Source organism: Grampus griseus (assembly GCF_964374135.1).
Source record: "Grampus griseus genome assembly, chromosome: 11".
In the NCBI taxonomy this organism is placed as follows: Eukaryota; Metazoa; Chordata; class Mammalia; order Artiodactyla; family Delphinidae; genus Grampus; species Grampus griseus.
Genome location: NC_139005.1, coordinates 42,464,929 through 42,480,585, shown reverse-complemented (window position 1 = coordinate 42,480,585; position 15,657 = coordinate 42,464,929). Strand labels below are relative to the sequence as shown.

The 15,657-nt window shown below is 56.1% G+C and overlaps 1 protein-coding gene across 2 annotated transcripts; it reads left to right on the top strand.

Moving 5' to 3' along the window:
• Positions 1-722: 722 nt before the first annotated feature.
• On the top strand, positions 723-15,605 carry SPRYD3 (SPRY domain containing 3). 2 transcript variants are annotated; one of them, XM_082666773.1, is made up of 11 exons: positions 723-808; positions 2,294-2,440; positions 3,449-3,524; positions 3,986-4,110; positions 4,414-4,549; positions 5,442-5,627; positions 12,301-12,450; positions 12,881-12,938; positions 13,554-13,673; positions 13,759-13,925; positions 14,250-15,605. In XM_082666773.1, exons 1-11 carry the CDS (start codon positions 786-788, stop codon positions 14,382-14,384), a joined length of 1,323 nt encoding a protein of 440 aa, XP_082522899.1. In that variant the 5' UTR covers positions 723-785; the 3' UTR covers positions 14,385-15,605. The 2 variants fall into 2 exon arrangements, with proteins under 2 accessions (XP_082522899.1, XP_082522898.1); XM_082666772.1 differs by having other exon boundaries at positions 13,759-13,931.
• Positions 15,606-15,657: the final 52 nt, after the last annotated feature.

The following is a 15,657-nucleotide window of genomic DNA, read 5'->3' as shown; positions in this document are numbered from 1 at the left end:
GGGGAAGTTCTCCCCAGAACGGCAATAATCACCCTTTAGTAGGTGCTCAATAAATGTCAGTATCTTTCTTCCCTTCACATTATGGCCCCAGCCTAACTTTCCTTAAGTTACACCAACCCCTCTGTTCCTGAACAGCGTGCCGTTTCATGCCACTGCTTTTTGCATCCGAAGTTCTCTCCTCCAGGAAGGGAATGCCCTGCCTAGAATGAAGGAAAGGTAACATGAAATGGAGCTCGGGAGAATACAAAGTATATGTTAACAGGCGCACGAACTGTGGAGGCCAGCCTCAGGCTCTGCATCTACAAAAAGGATTTAATAAGACTCATTTCATAAGGTTGTTGAACGGATTAAAAGGACATTCCTTCAAAGCTCTTAGCCTCACGACTAACACTGAACGAGCGCTGAGGCAACAGTCGCAGTATTTGTGAGTGCGCAGCGACCTTCCCCGCCCACCCCGCCCGGAGGGAGCCGCCCCTTGACCGGCCAGTCAGCGCCCAGGGCGCCCAGTGTGGCGTCCACGCTGCCACGTCGCCGCCTCCCACCCTCTCCACACCCGTATTTAGTAGCCCCTTACCCGGCACTAGGTACCGGGTTCACCGGGCCGCGCCCGACCCGGCCTGCGTCCTTCGATTGGCTTCTGCAGGTGCCTGTTGTCCTCAGCCGCTGCAGATTGGCCGGGGTGGGTGGAAAGGGGCGGGTCTCGGGGACCGTTGGAAGGGCGGGGACCCGGATGTGTGTGGTGGCGGCGGCCGAAGAGCTAGTGAGCGGAGCTCAGAGGCCTATGGATGAGGAGGACGCGGCGGCCCCGGTAGGCGGGGATCGGGGGCGGGGTCCCCGAGGCCTCGGGTCGGTCTCCACGGAGCCTGAGGCGGGAGGCTGGGGTCCTGGGAGGAGGCTTCGGAGTCAGGGGCGGGGTCTTGCGCTCTGGTCACTGGTCTTCCTCCCTGGGGACCCTCCTTGGCCCAGTGCAGGGCCTGGGGAGGCTGGGCGTAGTCACACTGACGGGCTAGGGCCCCTTTCCCCCGGGTCTCGTCTGAGTGATCGGGCTGTGCCCGGGGTGGAGGCGGGGCCCGGTGCGGCCGCGTATCGGCGGCGCCAAGGCTGTGGGGTTCTAGGCAAGCAGATGCCCCTAGGTTGGGCGCCAACATCGACCTGGGGTCGAGCCCCCTGGCCGAGTGCCAAGGAGGCCAATTCTAGGGCTGCCCCACAGCTGCCTACCCTTTTGGTCACGCGGTGGCTTGTAGCTACTGCAGACGCGTGTAATATGCGCATTGGGATTGAATTCAGCCTAGCCGAGGCTTCCTAAGCCCCTGCTGTGTGCAAGGCACAGTCAGGCCTGGATGGAACCCTTGTCCAAGGGTTTGGGGGATGGGAAGAGAAAGTACCTCCCCTTTTTGTCGCTTTGGGAAAAATTCGTCCATTCATTCATTCATTCATTCATATGTTAGCGCTGTTAGTGGTTTAAATACCTGGGTCATCCTACTCCACTCCATCTTCACTGCTACCATCTTTGAGGATGCCATCTCTCATTGGAACAGCTGCAGCAGCCTCCTAATTAATTGTTTGCCACTTCTGTTCTTGCCTCTTATGGGATCAGTTTAGTCTCCAACCAACCGCCTGAATGAGCTTTACGATCTGATAAACCTTAAAATCATATAATTTTCTTGCATAAAACCCTCCAGAGCTTTCCCATCACACTTGAAATAAAATTCACACTCCTTAACATGGTCTGTAGGGCGTTGATCTGGCCCCTACCTTCCTTCCATCCTCTTCTGGTACATTCTCCCTCCCTCCCATTCCCTACACACTAGCCACCTGGCCTTTCTATTTTCCTACCATGCCAACTGCCTTGCCCCTCGGGACCTGTGTCCTGGCTGTCCCTTCTGCCTGGGATGCTCTTTCTTGGGCTTGTTACGTGCCTGTCACCTTTTCATCTCATAGAGTTCACCCCATTATTCTTTATCAGAGCACTCTGCTTTTTCCTCCACTGTCTAACGTTGTCGTGTCTGTTTATTGCTGTCATGCCTCCCCCAATAGAATGGAAGTGCTATGAGAACAGACATCCCATCCATCTTGTTCACAGCTGTATCCCTAGCACCTAGGACAGTAGGAGCACATAGTGGGAGCTCAGTAAATGTTTGCTGAATGAAAGGATGAGGGTGGGGACTGTTGAGGTCAATCTGGGCAACTGGCTTCAAGTCCAGTGTCCTCTCCGCATTCTGGGTGGAACAGGCTGAGGTACTTTGCTCAGCGCCTTGCTTCTTCCTCCTCAATCTCCTTCTCCCCCTGGCAGGTTTGTTCTCATGAACAAGATGGATGACCTCAACCTGCACTACCGGTTTCTGAATTGGCGCCGGCGGATCCGGGAGATTCGAGAGGTCCGGGCTTTCCGATATCAGGAGAGGTTCAAGCACATTCTTGTAGATGGAGACACTTTGAGGTGAGTTTCGGGGAGTGCGTCCACATTTTCCTTTCTGTGCCAGATCTTAGAGACGACAAGGGGCTTTTGCAAAGGCAGAGGACTGTCTGCACTGCACAGCGAGGGGTATGCTGTAAACCCTGGAGGCCTTTCCGAATGGAGTGGTATATGCTTCTTCACCCCGCACCCCCCTCTGCCTGTGTCTGTGGGTCCCTCTGTCCTGGTCTGCATTGGAAGCAGTCATGTCAGAGATGGAGGCTGCTGGGGTCTCCGGAATTGCCCAGCTGCCTTGTTGAAAGGACTCCAGTGAGTCTGTGCGATGCCGGGCTCTCCTGCCTGCATCTCTGTAGTTGGGATCGGTGAAGAATGGCCATTTCAAAGGCAGTGGATTTCCTGTTTTGTGAAGGACAGTCCTGTAGTGCATCCTGCTTACTGCCTTCCAACCCTTTGGTTTGTGTGTTTGTGTTTGTTTTCGCTCTATTTTCTGGCTTGAACCTTCCCCTGACTCCATCCGAGTCTAATTCTGTCACAAAGTTGTCACTGGAAACGGGGGAGGAAGTAGTGCTATCTAGCCTGGAGACAAGAAAGCTGAGGAGTGGGGACTGAGTAACTGTCTTCCAATCTGCAAAGGGCTTTGGTCCCGAGGATAGAGACCAGCCGTTCTCCAGCTCCACCGAGGACAGAGCCAGAGGAAAAGGGCCGAAGCTGCAGCATGAGGGACTGAGGTTAGACAGGGTTGTGAGACCCCTAATAGGCAACTGAGGGAGGCTCCGCCTTCTCTTCCCCACCGGCAGTGAAGAAGCCAGGCTTGCATTGGTCTGGTGTGGGCTGGGCCCTGGCGGGAGGTGGCGGGTGGGGTGGGTGACCTCAAGTATCTTGTTATGGTGTTTGTGCAGATGTCCTGAAGTATGGCCTGATGGATTCTCTTCTGTGCTGGCCCTCACAGGGTGGGGGTTGGGGATGCTGAGGCCCTCCCCCCAACCCCTGGACTAGGCTGCTAATGGAACTTCCCCTTCATTCCTCCTTCAGTTACCATGGAAACTCTGGTGAAGTTGGCTGCTACGTGGCTTCTCGACCCCTGACAAAGGACAGCAATTATTTTGAGGTGATCAAGGCAGGGGGTGGGCAGAGCAGGGGGTGAGATGGTTAAGCTCCAAGGCGCTCTTTTACTGGGTTCTTGACTGGTCCTTTACATTTTCCATCAGGATTATCCTGTTGGCTGGGAAAAGGGCCCAGGATAGCATGGTGCCTAATCTGAGAGACACCCTAAAGTCCTTTCACCCTGTCCCTTCTGCTCTCCTGCACTTCACCTAGGTAGACTTTGACCCATGTCCTTTCCCACCCCCTAACCCAGGCCCAGCATCTACTCCATCTCCCATCTTTTTCCATAGCTTGGAAATTGTTTTCTAAGTAATTGTGGTAACGTGGGCGCCCACTTTCCCCAGTTCTCCCTCTGAGTGCCCTGACTTTTTCTCTGATTCCCCTGTCTTTTGCTCTTTGAGCCTCAGCCCCCTTTGATGTCTAACTCCCCTCCTTGCTAACTGTGCCCTGCTCTCCTCCCTCCAGGTGTCTATTGTGGACAGCGGGGTCCGGGGTACCATTGCTGTGGGACTGGTCCCTCAGTACTACAGCTTGGATCACCAGCCTGGCTGGTTGCCTGACTCTGTAGCCTACCATGCTGATGATGGCAAGTGAGTTGCCTTTTGTGGAACCCGACCCCTTTCCTACGGATTTGGGAATCTTGGATATAATGGACTACCTCAGGGTGGCTTTGGCTATTCCTTCACTGGTCTTGGGGTATTTTCATAGACCTTTCTGATAGGGACAGGAAGGTGGCCTGCTGGCTACCCTTGGAGGTTTGCAGACTTAAAGGGGAGGGTGGAGCTCCCCCGAGAACATAGGTCGATGCCGTTGCGGAGTGATGGAAGCAGGAGCACTGGGGAGAGGTTGGGAAGCCGGGTTCGGGTCCTGTGTCTGTGCTGCTCTGTCCACAGGCTGTACAATGGCCGGGCCAAGGGCCGCCAGTTTGGGTCAAAGTGCAACTCCGGGGACCGGATTGGCTGTGGCATTGAGCCAGTGTCCTTTGATGTGCAGACTGCCCAGATCTTCTTCACCAAAAATGGGAAGCGGGTAAGTGGGACATCCTGAGTGGGATTTAAACGGCTTGAAGCTGTCCAGGGATTTGTGTGAGTAATAAGAAAGAGTCTGCTAGTTGGGGCTTGCTCAGGGCCCCACGGGCTTATTTCCCATCTTCTTCAGTTCAGCCTCAGATTCTCCTGGGGTCTCCTGCATGTAGGAGAAGATGCTCCACACACCCAGGGGAAGCTGGGACATTCCCCAGGTGATGGACGCAGAGGGGCAGGTTTGTGCAGCGGAGGAGGGGCAGAAACTGTGGGGGACAGAACTGGTGATATGGGGGAAGGTTTTGAGCAGAAAAAAAGATGGGGAGATTATGACCTGGCTGCATAAGCTGGAGGTCCTCTTGGGATTTTTGACTTGAATGCTTTTGGGGATATGTCCTTTCTGTGTTTCGTGTTCCTTATTTCACTTCTCCTTTCCTTCCCTCTTCAGAGAGAGACTAGTGATGGTGAAGGGATGGGATAAGAGCAAATAGGAGAGACCCCAGCTCTCTTTCTTCTTCTCCCCAGCCCCGTCTCCCACCCTGAGAAATTGCCTTCTCAGGCCTCCGCTGGCCAGCCTAGTGGTCTTCCTTCCTTAAGCACCTATGCTCAGCACTTTCCTGCTCCAGTCCACACTCACGCGTACCTAAAGTGTTTGCGGGGGGCGGGGGGGGGGTTGACAAGAGACTTGTGTTTGCCTTTTAGCTCCGTGGGTACCTTGCTCAGCTAGGAGTACTCAGCAGCTTTTTATGCTTCTCTGTACCTCTGTTTTGCTCCCTGTCAGCGTGTGTGATGATGACTGGTTGCATCATCTCAGAAGTCCCCTTGTGAGAATTAGATGAGCTGTGGAAAGGTGAGCCAGGCGGCAGCTCCCTCCCTTCCTTCCCCTCCCTCCGCTGCAGGTGGGCTCCACCATCATGCCCATGTCCCCCGATGGGCTGTTCCCAGCAGTGGGCATGCACTCCCTGGGTGAGGAGGTGCGGTTGCACCTGAACGCTGAGCTGGGCCGCGAGGACGACAGTGTCATGATGGTGGACAGTTACGAGGACGAGTGGGGCCGGCTGCACGACGTCAGAGTCTGCGGAACTGTAAGTAAGGGGAAGGGTAGGGCTGGGCAGAATCCCGGGGTCCACAGAAGCATGTCAGGATTGCTTAGAATAGGGAGTGAAGACATGGTCTTTTTAAAAATTACTTTATTTATTTATTTATTTTTGCCTGTATTGGGTCTTCGTTGTGGCGTGTGGGCTTTCTCTAGTTGCGGCGAGCGGGGGCTACTCTTCATTGCGGTGCACAGGCTTCTTATTGCGGTGGCCTCTCTTGTTGCGGAGCACGGGCTCTAGGTGCGAGGGCTTCAGTAGTTGCGGCACATGGGCTCAGTAGTTGTGGCTCGTGAGCTCTAGAGTGTAGGCTCAGTAGTTGCAGCGCACGGGCTTAGTTGCTCCGTGGCATGTGGTATCTTCCCGGGCCAGGGCTCGAACCCATGTCCCCTGCATTGGCAGGCGGATTCTCAACCACTGCGCCACCAGGGAAGTCCCAAGACAGGGTCTTTTGTAACGTTTTGGAAAGTGGGAATTTTGTCAGGAGAGCCTGGCGTCCTGACATGATTCTTGAATCCAGATCTGTGTTCTCCTTAGCGGTGGTCCTCTTTCCTGCCTTCCCTTTGTTTGAGAGCTCAGCCTAGTTGCTTAACCCTAGGAATGAGCAGTAGCCAGTAGCTTTCCTTTGCCTTCTTTGGTTCCTTCAGGCCCCCCACCCCCCACCCCATGCACGCTGCTGCCCTGCACGCCTGCCTTTGAGAGGCTGGGCTGACTTGGAGGCCGGATGCCTGGAACACCCTTTTGGCTTGATCCCAGCCCAGCTAGCACAGTTTTCCATTCTCTGCATTGTGGAGCAGGTGTGGTCACAAATCCCACTCATGCTGGGGAAGGTTCTTTGAGTTCTTTTTCGAGTAAGCATCAATGACAATCTCTTCTGCCTTCCTACATTTTATAGAGGATGAGAATAGAGGCAGATAATGATTCAGTGAGAGTCCTTGATCCTCCAAAGCTGGCCTTTTTATACACCTCACCATACCTGCTTTAGTCCCCTGCCTAGATTTTAAACTTTCTTGGGAAGTGTATGGACCTTGAGAGAGGGAAATTCTTCATATCTACCCTCTGTGCCTCTTGCTGGTTTGGGAGTGAATGGATGCTGACTTAGGGGTCTGGCCCTGACCTCTAGTGGGCTGCTCGGGCCTTCCACTTCGAATTGTCCCTCTGCGGCCCTCTCGCTCCCGGCTCAACCTTTTCCTCCACCCTCTGGCATTCTCACCCCAACCCAGGCTGTTTTCAACTCAGCCTTTGATAGCAAAACAGAAGCAGCGGGGGTGGGGGGGGGTGGGGGGGGTGGATTATGAGTAAGGCTCTCCACTCTGGAGTTCAAGGTGAGTCAAACACAAGGAAAATGGCAGAAAGTGTGGCCTCCTGCAGCTTCGGGCACTCTGCACCCCCTTCTGGCACTAGGGTCCAGGAGGCCTCAGATGCCCACTCCCTGACCTTCATCCCTCCTTTCCTTTCCCCTTCCACCATCATTTTGGCATCTGCAGAGTTGAGCTTGGGGCTGAGCCAGGGCGATGCTCCAGCTTATCCTTGACCTCTCCTCAAGAGTTTTTTCCTGGCACCCTTTCCCTGCCTGGACTTGTCCCGACTCTGCTCCCTGCTCCTCCCAGGCAGTCTTTTCTAATTGATGCGGAATCCTGTAGACATTTATAAATAGCCTTCCTTCCTCCCTGCCCTTCCCCCAGTGCCCTCAGGCCACACATTTAAGGATTTTTTTCTTTCTTGACTTAAGCTGTTCAGTGTAGCTCTTCTGTCAAACCCGCACCCCAGCTGGGGACAGCTGCCAGGGTAGGCACACTGCTCCCTGCGCACTTGCTTCTCTGGGCCAGCCGTGGGCATGAGCCTCCTGAGGGACGCAGGCTTCTCTTCTAGTCTTGCCAACTACCTCATCTTTCAAATGAGGGTGACTTACCCAGTTTCTGCCAGCCCCTCGGCCCCCCATCCACTCTTGCCTCCTGACCTTCTTGCCTCATCCTTTTTGTCCCTCTGACCATCCACTGTATTTCCGATCCAGCAGTCAGAGTGGTGTCAGCCTGGAGGAGCCTGGGAGAGGTCATTAGGCTGTGCCTGTGCCTCCTATTTCTAAAGATGTCCAGCACAGCTGCTTCTCCTCTCTGCCCTTCCTGTTTTTATGTCCCCCTCTGTGGGGAGCCCTTCCCTGAGACCTCAGACCTCTGCTGTTGTTGCAGCCTGTCTCCTGCCCCAGGTGATGTTCCCAGGAGGACACGCCATAGAACCATAAAGGTCTGGAGGAGGCTTTGATGCCATCCTGTCCAGGTTTCTCAGTGCAGAGACTGTGGGCATCTTAGGTGAGACAGTTCCTTGATGTGCAAGCCATTTAGCATCCCTGGTTCCCAGACCCAGGATGCTGGTAGCTCCGACCCCACCCCCACCCCCTGCGCCCCAGTTGTCGTGACTGCCCAACATTCCCATATATCCTCTTGTACTGCTGAGAAAGCAGTCCCAGAGAAAAGTGAAGAGACTTGATCAAATGTCAAACAGCGAATTAGCAGCAGAACTAAGCCCAGATATTCATTCCTTGACCCCTACCCCAGCTTTTTCCACTGCCTGATATATGCTTCTGCCTTCTGCCCAGGCCCACTCTTCTGTAGCCAATCTCTCCTACTCGCTTCTCATAAGGTGAATCCAGAGTTCCTGGGCTTAAACTCCCATGTCCCTGGGGATTTCTCCCGTCTAGTGGCTTAGCCAGGGGCCTCCCAGGTGAGTTTACTTGGCTACCTTGGAATTCTTTTACTCCTGTAGCCCTTTCTCCCAGTTTTGTAGTCTCAATTATCCTCTTTTCTCCCTTCTCACTGGTTCTTCCCATACAGAAGAGTGAATTCAACTCCTGACCCTTTTTGTTCCTCCAGCAATTCATTATGAAAAGTTTCAAACATACAGGAAAGTTGAAAAAATAGCACAGTGAACACCCACTGTATCCCCACTATCTAGATTCGAGAGTTGTTAATATTTAGTTGTGTTTGTTTGATCTGAGGATCTATATATAGACAGACCGGCTCTTTCCAGAGGGAAGTCGTTCCCTGCTTCCTGTGGCCTCACTTTCCCCTCCTAAAGAGCGCCCCCTTCCCTGAGCTCCGGGATGCTGAAGAATTGCTGTTGCGTTTGCTCAGGCGTGGGGTGCTCCCCCTCATTCCTGTCCCCAGGCCTTGCACAGTGAGGTAATGTGTCAAGGGGGGGCAGTAGGTAGGGCTGGGGGATTAGACTCATTCTGTCTTTGTTTCTCATTTCTGTTCATAGCTCCTCTAACAACTCCTTAGTGACGGGGCAACAGCCTTGGTACACAAAGTGGGGTGAATGAGGCCCCACCCTCTCAGGGGTCCCCCCCGGGCCCAACCCAGGAGGAGACCGTGTTGGGGCCTGAGCTGGCCGGTGGGGAGCATGTTCTTGGTTCGTGTTTCAGTTGCTTCTAGGCCCTCCGGGCACTGAGTCCTCCCTTGCTGCTGTCAAGAGGGATTAGGGTCTCTGCTAGCAAGAGGAGGAGGGCGGGTCGCAGCAGGAGAGGAGGCTGAGAAGGGCTACTGGTATGAGGGAGGGGGCGGGGTGCAGGAGGCTCTCTGCACTCTGGTCTGCAGCTCCGCTCTGTGGAGTTGACCTGTTTGGCTTCTCAAGGCTTCCGTTGTGTGTGGAGGGAGGTGGGGTGGGGAGGGGGTCTTGGGAGCCTTAAGGAAAGAGTTCCCCACCCCCACCAAAGATGTAAAGGAGCATGCCTGTTGATTGGGGGTATTGTTTGAGGAGAAATACTGGGAGGAAGACAGTTGGCCCCTTGGGATGGAGTCATATGAGGAGTGTCCTGGGAGCCCAAGGGAGCATTCTAGTTGGGGGTAAGGGCTGAGGTGAGAGAACCTTTCCTTCTCTGTGACTGGCAGTTCCAGTATGTTGTAGACTGTTAATGTTTAGGGAGCATGGGAACTTTGGGATATTCCAGTATCACCCCCATTTCCTGAGTCAGGGAAAGGCTGACGTGTGCATTTATCACCTACCGGGGGTCAGGCTCCAGGCTAAGCCCTTGACACTCACTTCACTTCATCGTACCCATATTTGGAGATGCGGGTAGTGGTACCCCTATTTTACTGATGAAGTATCTGAGGCTTAAAGAAGTGAGAGTCACTTCCTTGAGTTTAGTGACTAGTAAGTAATAGGAGCTAGGATTTGAACCCAGGTCTGTTTGATTCTCTTTCAAACTAAGAAGTATCTTGGGAATTTCCTGGTGGTCCAGTGGTTAGGACTCCATGCTTCCACTGCAGGGGGCACGGGTTCGATCCCCGGTCGGGAACTCAGATCCCGCAAGCCCTGTGCCATGGCCAAAAAAATGTAGAAACTAAGAGGCACCTGAGGCACAGATTGAGGGACCAGCATCAAGATTCTAGCAACTCAGACTCTAGGTGCTAAACCTCTCATCTCTAGGTTTCTACCAGCCCTAGTCTAAGGAGGGGAGGAGTGCACTCAAGCAAGGATCTATCAGGGAGGCCAGACTCTCCCCTACCTGCTCCTCTGAGTGCTCTGAGAAGGCTCCCAGGGCTTGGGAGGACTTTGCCCAGGGGCAGGAGAGTGGATGCGAGAGGAACAGATGAATCCAGGGGCTTACACCCTAAGGGGTGGGTGGTTCCTCTCTTGAAGAGGTGGCTTGTGCATGGCCCTAGTCTTCCAGGCATTCAGCAGCCTGTCTGAGCTGCTCTGCGGGCTGGGGAGTGGGCTTTAGAGTCCCACGTTAGTGTGTTTCATCCTCCTGGCCTTTTAGCTTAAGGAACCATCCCCACCCTATCCACAGACAAACCGGCAGCCTGCCCTCCTCTGGGCTGAGGCAGAGGGAATGGTTGGGCGGGTTTTTCCCAAGGATCAGGATCTGGGTCTGCTGTCTCTTGGCTCTGGAAGTGGAGAACACTGTGTTTCCTATGCAGAGGCCAGTTGGATGGAGTGGGTCAAGGGCAGCTGTGGGATCCCCCACCCAGTTCTGCAATGCAGGGTGGAGAGGTTGGGCTGGGGGCTGCTCGGATTGGGTGGAGTCTATGTTAGTTAATGTGCATCATACCACATCCCTCCGGGCCGTGTGGGGAGAGATGCAGAGGAGGAACCCAGGCCACGCCGAGAACATACAGAGGACCAGAAATAGAATGTAAACAGTGTGGGCCTTCATAATACCCAGTAAATCAGAAGACCACCTGCAGGGGACCCCTTTCTGATGGAAGAAAGCAGTGTGAGATAATGGAGACTTGGGCTAGGAGAATGAATATCACAGAGCCAGTGTAGCCCGAAACATGTATGGTCCTGGCTGCAGGAAGGAGAGAAGAAAGTTTAGGTGTCCTCCTGTACACCTCTGGCCTTTCTCCTGGTGCCCCCTGTCCCCCGCCTCCAGTTCTCTGGGGAGGAGGGGAGAATGGACTTGAGGTGACAGGGCTTCGGGGATCCAGGGCTGAGAAGGGGGCCGAGTCCCTCTCTTGCCTCCCTGAAGGGGTTGCTGAGGATGCAGCGCCTGCCTCTGCTGAAGACACATGGAGGCTTCGGCACTGGTGCAGGCGAGTGTGATGCCTTTCCTGTTCAGGCAGGAGTTCTTTGTGGGGTGAGAGGCCAGCGTCCCGAGGCTTGCCAGGGATAAGTGGAGGAGATCCTCAGGGAGTGAATTTTCTTCAGGGCCGGAGGGGTGGGAGGGTAGAAGAAAGTCTTGAGGGGCAGTTTGGTTAATTAAAAAGGGATTAAGGAATCCCAGGTGATGCTGAGGGTGGGGGAAAGAGGGGATGGGGTTGAGTCACAGCCCTACTATCACCATGACAACTGATAAATAAATCCTCCCAGATCGGGGGTTGCCGCCCCATCATGCCCAGGCAGGATCACTGTGGGGCCGAAGAGCCCCAAGAGCCCATCAGTCAACTCCCCTCCACACCCCTGCTCCAGCTTGAAAGAGCCGTGAGGAGCTGGGGGCAGGAACGCCTGCCTTTCTAGCTTCTCTCTGCCTGCTCCCCTCCCTCGCATTAAATGAAGGAGAAGAGCTGGTTGTCCTCGGTTCCCTGGCTCCCCTCGACCCCGCTACAAACAGCTCTGTTCAAAGCCAAGTAAAACAAAGACCTTGAGAAATTATATCAGTCCCATCCCAGGCAGAACTGGCTTCTGGGCTCGTCTCCCCTCCCCCGGACGTCTGGAGTTGGCCCCTAACCTCTGCATCCTCCCTATCTGCCCGAGGCACCCTGAGAAAGCCATCAGGCTTCCTCTCAGCCTAGCCTTTGCTTCTCCTCTTCTCTGTGTTCAGAGCCCCTGGGTGGCCCTTTCCTGGAAGGGTGATTGAGGGAAGTGATGGCAGAGTGTACAGACCCCTGTGTGGTCCTGGCACTCGGCCATCTGGATCGCTGTGCTGCTCTCGCCGGGTCCCCACAGCAAGGAGAGGGTTTTTGGCTCGGTAGGCAGGTGGGCGCAGCCTTTAGCAGGGGCTCAGCCCTCTTGCTCGTGCTGCCACCTCCACGCCCCTGCCCCCATCCCTGTTCTCCCATGCCTGCCTGGAACCCTGAGGCCCACTTTGTGCCTCCAGGATCCCTTCCCTTTCGGCCAGGGCTTTCTGTGAGACCCAGGAAAACTGGTCCCCAGATGGCCCTGGAACCAGGTTTCCAGGGGTGGGGTGCTAGCCTGCCCCCCACCCCTGGTTCTTCCCCCACAGCTACTGGAGTACTTGGGCAAGGGCAAGAGCATCGTGGATGTGGGGCTGGCCCAGGCCCGGCACCCGCTGAGCACCCGTAGCCACTACTTCGAAGTGGAGATCGTGGACCCTGGAGAGAAATGCTACATCGCCTTGGGGCTGGCCCGGAAGGTGGGCGCCAGTGCTGGCTTTTGGCCTGTGGAGCTGCTCAGCTCTGGGGCTGTTGGACCGGGGCCCGGAGCTCTTGGGGAGATCAAGGGGCTGGGCTGCAGAGGGAGGTCTAACCCGAGACAGAACAGGCCGTATGTGCCTGCCGTGTGAGGGCACAGACCCCAAGTCACCTCGGAGCTGAGAGAGGGTCGTGAGCGCACCACACGCACCAAGGCCTGGATGTGGGGTGGGGGGCAGCCTGCAGCCCTGGCTGGGAGAGCCAAGCACCTTCCCACCTTCCCCTGCGACCTCCAGTGCCTGAAGGGGTGAGGTTGCCGGGGTGGGAGCAGCCATCTGGGTCGTAGCTTGTTTCAGAAGTGGTTCGTAAGCCACTCTCGCATCCTCTTTCCTGTGCGAGGTACCACAGCTTTCTTTTCTTGTCTTGGTGTAGGATTATCCCAAGAACAGGCACCCTGGCTGGAGCAGAGGGTCTGTGGCTTACCATGCAGGTGCGTGAGGGGCTGCCCTGGGGAAGCTGGGGGTGGGGTGGGGTATAGGGGCACAGGGACATCCATTTCCCTGACCCCACACTAGGGGCCTCGCCTTCAGCATCTGGCCCGAGAGACTTTCCCCTGCCGCTCTCTGCTCTCCCCCTCCCAAGCTGCTAGCGCTTTGTCTTCATCTGTGTTTTTCCTCCCAGCCCAAAAAGCCAGGGGAGCAGAACAGGGGTGGGGGATCTGGGCCCAAACTGGACATTCCAGGCCTCTGAGTTGGCTCCCTCTGCACCCTTCCTGCAGATTCTGCATTTTCTTTTTTTTTGGATCGGCTTGATTTCCTTTAGGGCTTCCTTTAGAAAGGAGGGGCTGTGAGTTCCTGGTCCTGCCTCTCCCTCCCCTCCCGAGGGCCCCCCGCTCTCTGACCAGCTCCCAAGGGAGTTTCTCCCTTAGCCCCTTGAGGGGACAGCTGTGCGTCTCTCTTTAATCTGGTGCCCTCATTCTCTCTCCTCCCTTCCTCAGGGCCAGCGAGGGAGGGAGGGACACTTCAGCTTTAAGCAGGGGCCGCTCTAGGGGCTGTAGGGTGTCGGCCCCTCCCTCAGGTGTGTGTCCTCTCCCCTCCTCCGACAGATGACGGGAAGATATTCCATGGCAGTGGTGTGGGGGACCCCTTTGGGCCACGCTGTTACAAAGGGGACATCATGGGCTGTGGAATCATGTTCCCCCGGGACTACATCTTGGACAGTGAGGGTGAGTGGGGTGACCATGGCCAACCAGGCTGGTCGGGCAGAGGGTGGGGGCAGTACCACAGGAGCTCAGGTTTCCTGGCCCCCAGGTGACAGTGATGACAGCTGTGACACAGTGATCCTGTCCCCGACCGCCCGAGCTGTCCGGAATGTCCGGAACGTCATGTACCTGCACCAGGAAGGGGAAGAGGAAGAGGAGGAAGAGGAAGAGGAAGATGATGGGGAAGAGATAGAACAGGAGCACGAGGGCAAGAAGGTGGTGGTGAGTGGGGTGGGTCTGGGGTTGGACTAGGGGTCTTGGGCCTCCGTGAGGTCTGGTGTTAGTACAAAAAGCGGAGCCCAGGGAGGGGAGAGGGGAAGCCCTGGCTGCTGTGGGTGTGGGGCTGCTGAGTGGGGAGACTGGCTGGGAGGCCGGTTTCCGGCCTCGGGACGCCCTCTCGTGGTCACCTCCTGCATCGCCCTCTGTCTCTCGCCAACGGTGGTGCGAGCTGGGAGTGACGCGGCTCAGGCCTGCGTAGCTCCAGCATCCTCAGAGGAGAGGCTAGAGCCTGCCTATCCCACTTTTCTCTTCCACCCCCAGGTTTTCTTCACTCGGAATGGCAAGATTATTGGGAAGAAGGATGCTGTCGTACCTTCTGGGGGCTTCTTCCCCACAATTGGGATGCTGAGCTGTGGGGAGAAAGTCAAAGTGGATCTGCACCCCTTGAGTGGCTAGGCCTTCTCCCCTGGACCTGCCCCTTCTCCCTCTCCTCGCCCTTTGCAGAGCCAGGTACCCCGTTCCTGACGCCCCGAGGATTTGCTTACCCAGCAGGCCCCAGGGGGTGTGTTGTCCCTCTGCCCTACCGGATCAGGCCCCTGCCAGGCTCCTCTGTGCCCATGTTTCTGACCTGGTGCTGCCCCTGTTGTTAGTCCCTGGGCGAGAGTTCCTGGCTGGACAGGAACCAGCCCAAAGGATGGTGTTGCTTCATGGGTGGGGCCCACTGGCTTTGGCCGTGGGCTCCTGCGTGCCCCTCCCACCCTGGCCCGTGTGAGGGGAGAGGAGTGAGCGCCTGTCTCAGCTGCTGTTGGGCGTGAGGCTTGGCAAGGGTGGAGCAGGACACCCCGTCCTCTGTTTACCACAGGGTTCCTCTTCTCATCTCCTTTCCTGTTTCCTTTCCTCGTCGTCGTGTGAAGCACTTGCCGCTGTCATCCCCCCCGGGCTGGGCTGGGGGGGCGCTCTCTTGGGCCCTCTGTCTCCTTCCACTGACTGGTGTCCCGAGAAGACTACTCGAGGGTCTCCGTTCTTTCCCCTGCGAGCCAGCTTCCTCCCTCACTGCCTGCTCAGGCACCACAGTCCCCCCGAGAATGCGAGTCTCTGGCTTCCCCCAGCTGTACACACGTAGATGGTGTCCATGACGTGTTTGATGGGGTGAGAGAGGGGCTGTCAAATCGGGGGACTGGGGCCTTTGCTCCTGTCTCCCCCTTGCCCTCCTTGGCTCACCTCTGGCACCCCTCTCTCGTTCCTGGGGAGGCAGGCGGAGACTCCAGAGCCTGTCTCTCCCACGTGGTGGGGGCGGGACCCCAGAGCCCTAGCGAGAGCCCGAGGGCACGGGGCCCACGCTCCCCTGCCCTGCCTTGCCCCCGCCCCTGCTTGCTGCCTGTGCCAGTTGCCTGTTTCGCTTCAGTGTTTGATTCTAGCGCTTAACGTGTCCTCCGCACCAAGCCCTCCGGTCTCCTAGCTGCTTGACCCCTGTCCCCTCCTCAGTGACTTCTGGGAGGGAGAGGCCTTGGTTTGGGCAGAGTGGGCAGGGCTTTGAGAAAAGGGGTGAGGTGTTGTGCTGCTGGGGCCTCCCCTTCGGCCCTCCCTTCAGGCCCTGCACTATGATGTATGAAATGTATGTACAGACCAGAGATGTTTATACAGCCAATAAAGATGGAGTTTCCATATTTATCAGTACGGCCGGGACAGGGGAATCCTTTCCAGTACAGGGGACGGCCCAGGGCACTTG

Coding starts and splice junctions, on each gene's coding strand:
- SPRYD3 (XM_082666772.1), top strand. CDS start 786: ATGAGGAGGACGCGGCGGCCCCG. Junction 809..2,293: donor AGGAGGACGCGGCGGCCCCG/GTAGGCGGGGAT, acceptor TCCCCCTGGCAG/GTTTGTTCTCATGAACAAGA. Junction 4,111..4,413: donor TACCATGCTGATGATGGCAA/GTGAGTTGCCTT, acceptor CTCTGTCCACAG/GCTGTACAATGGCCGGGCCA.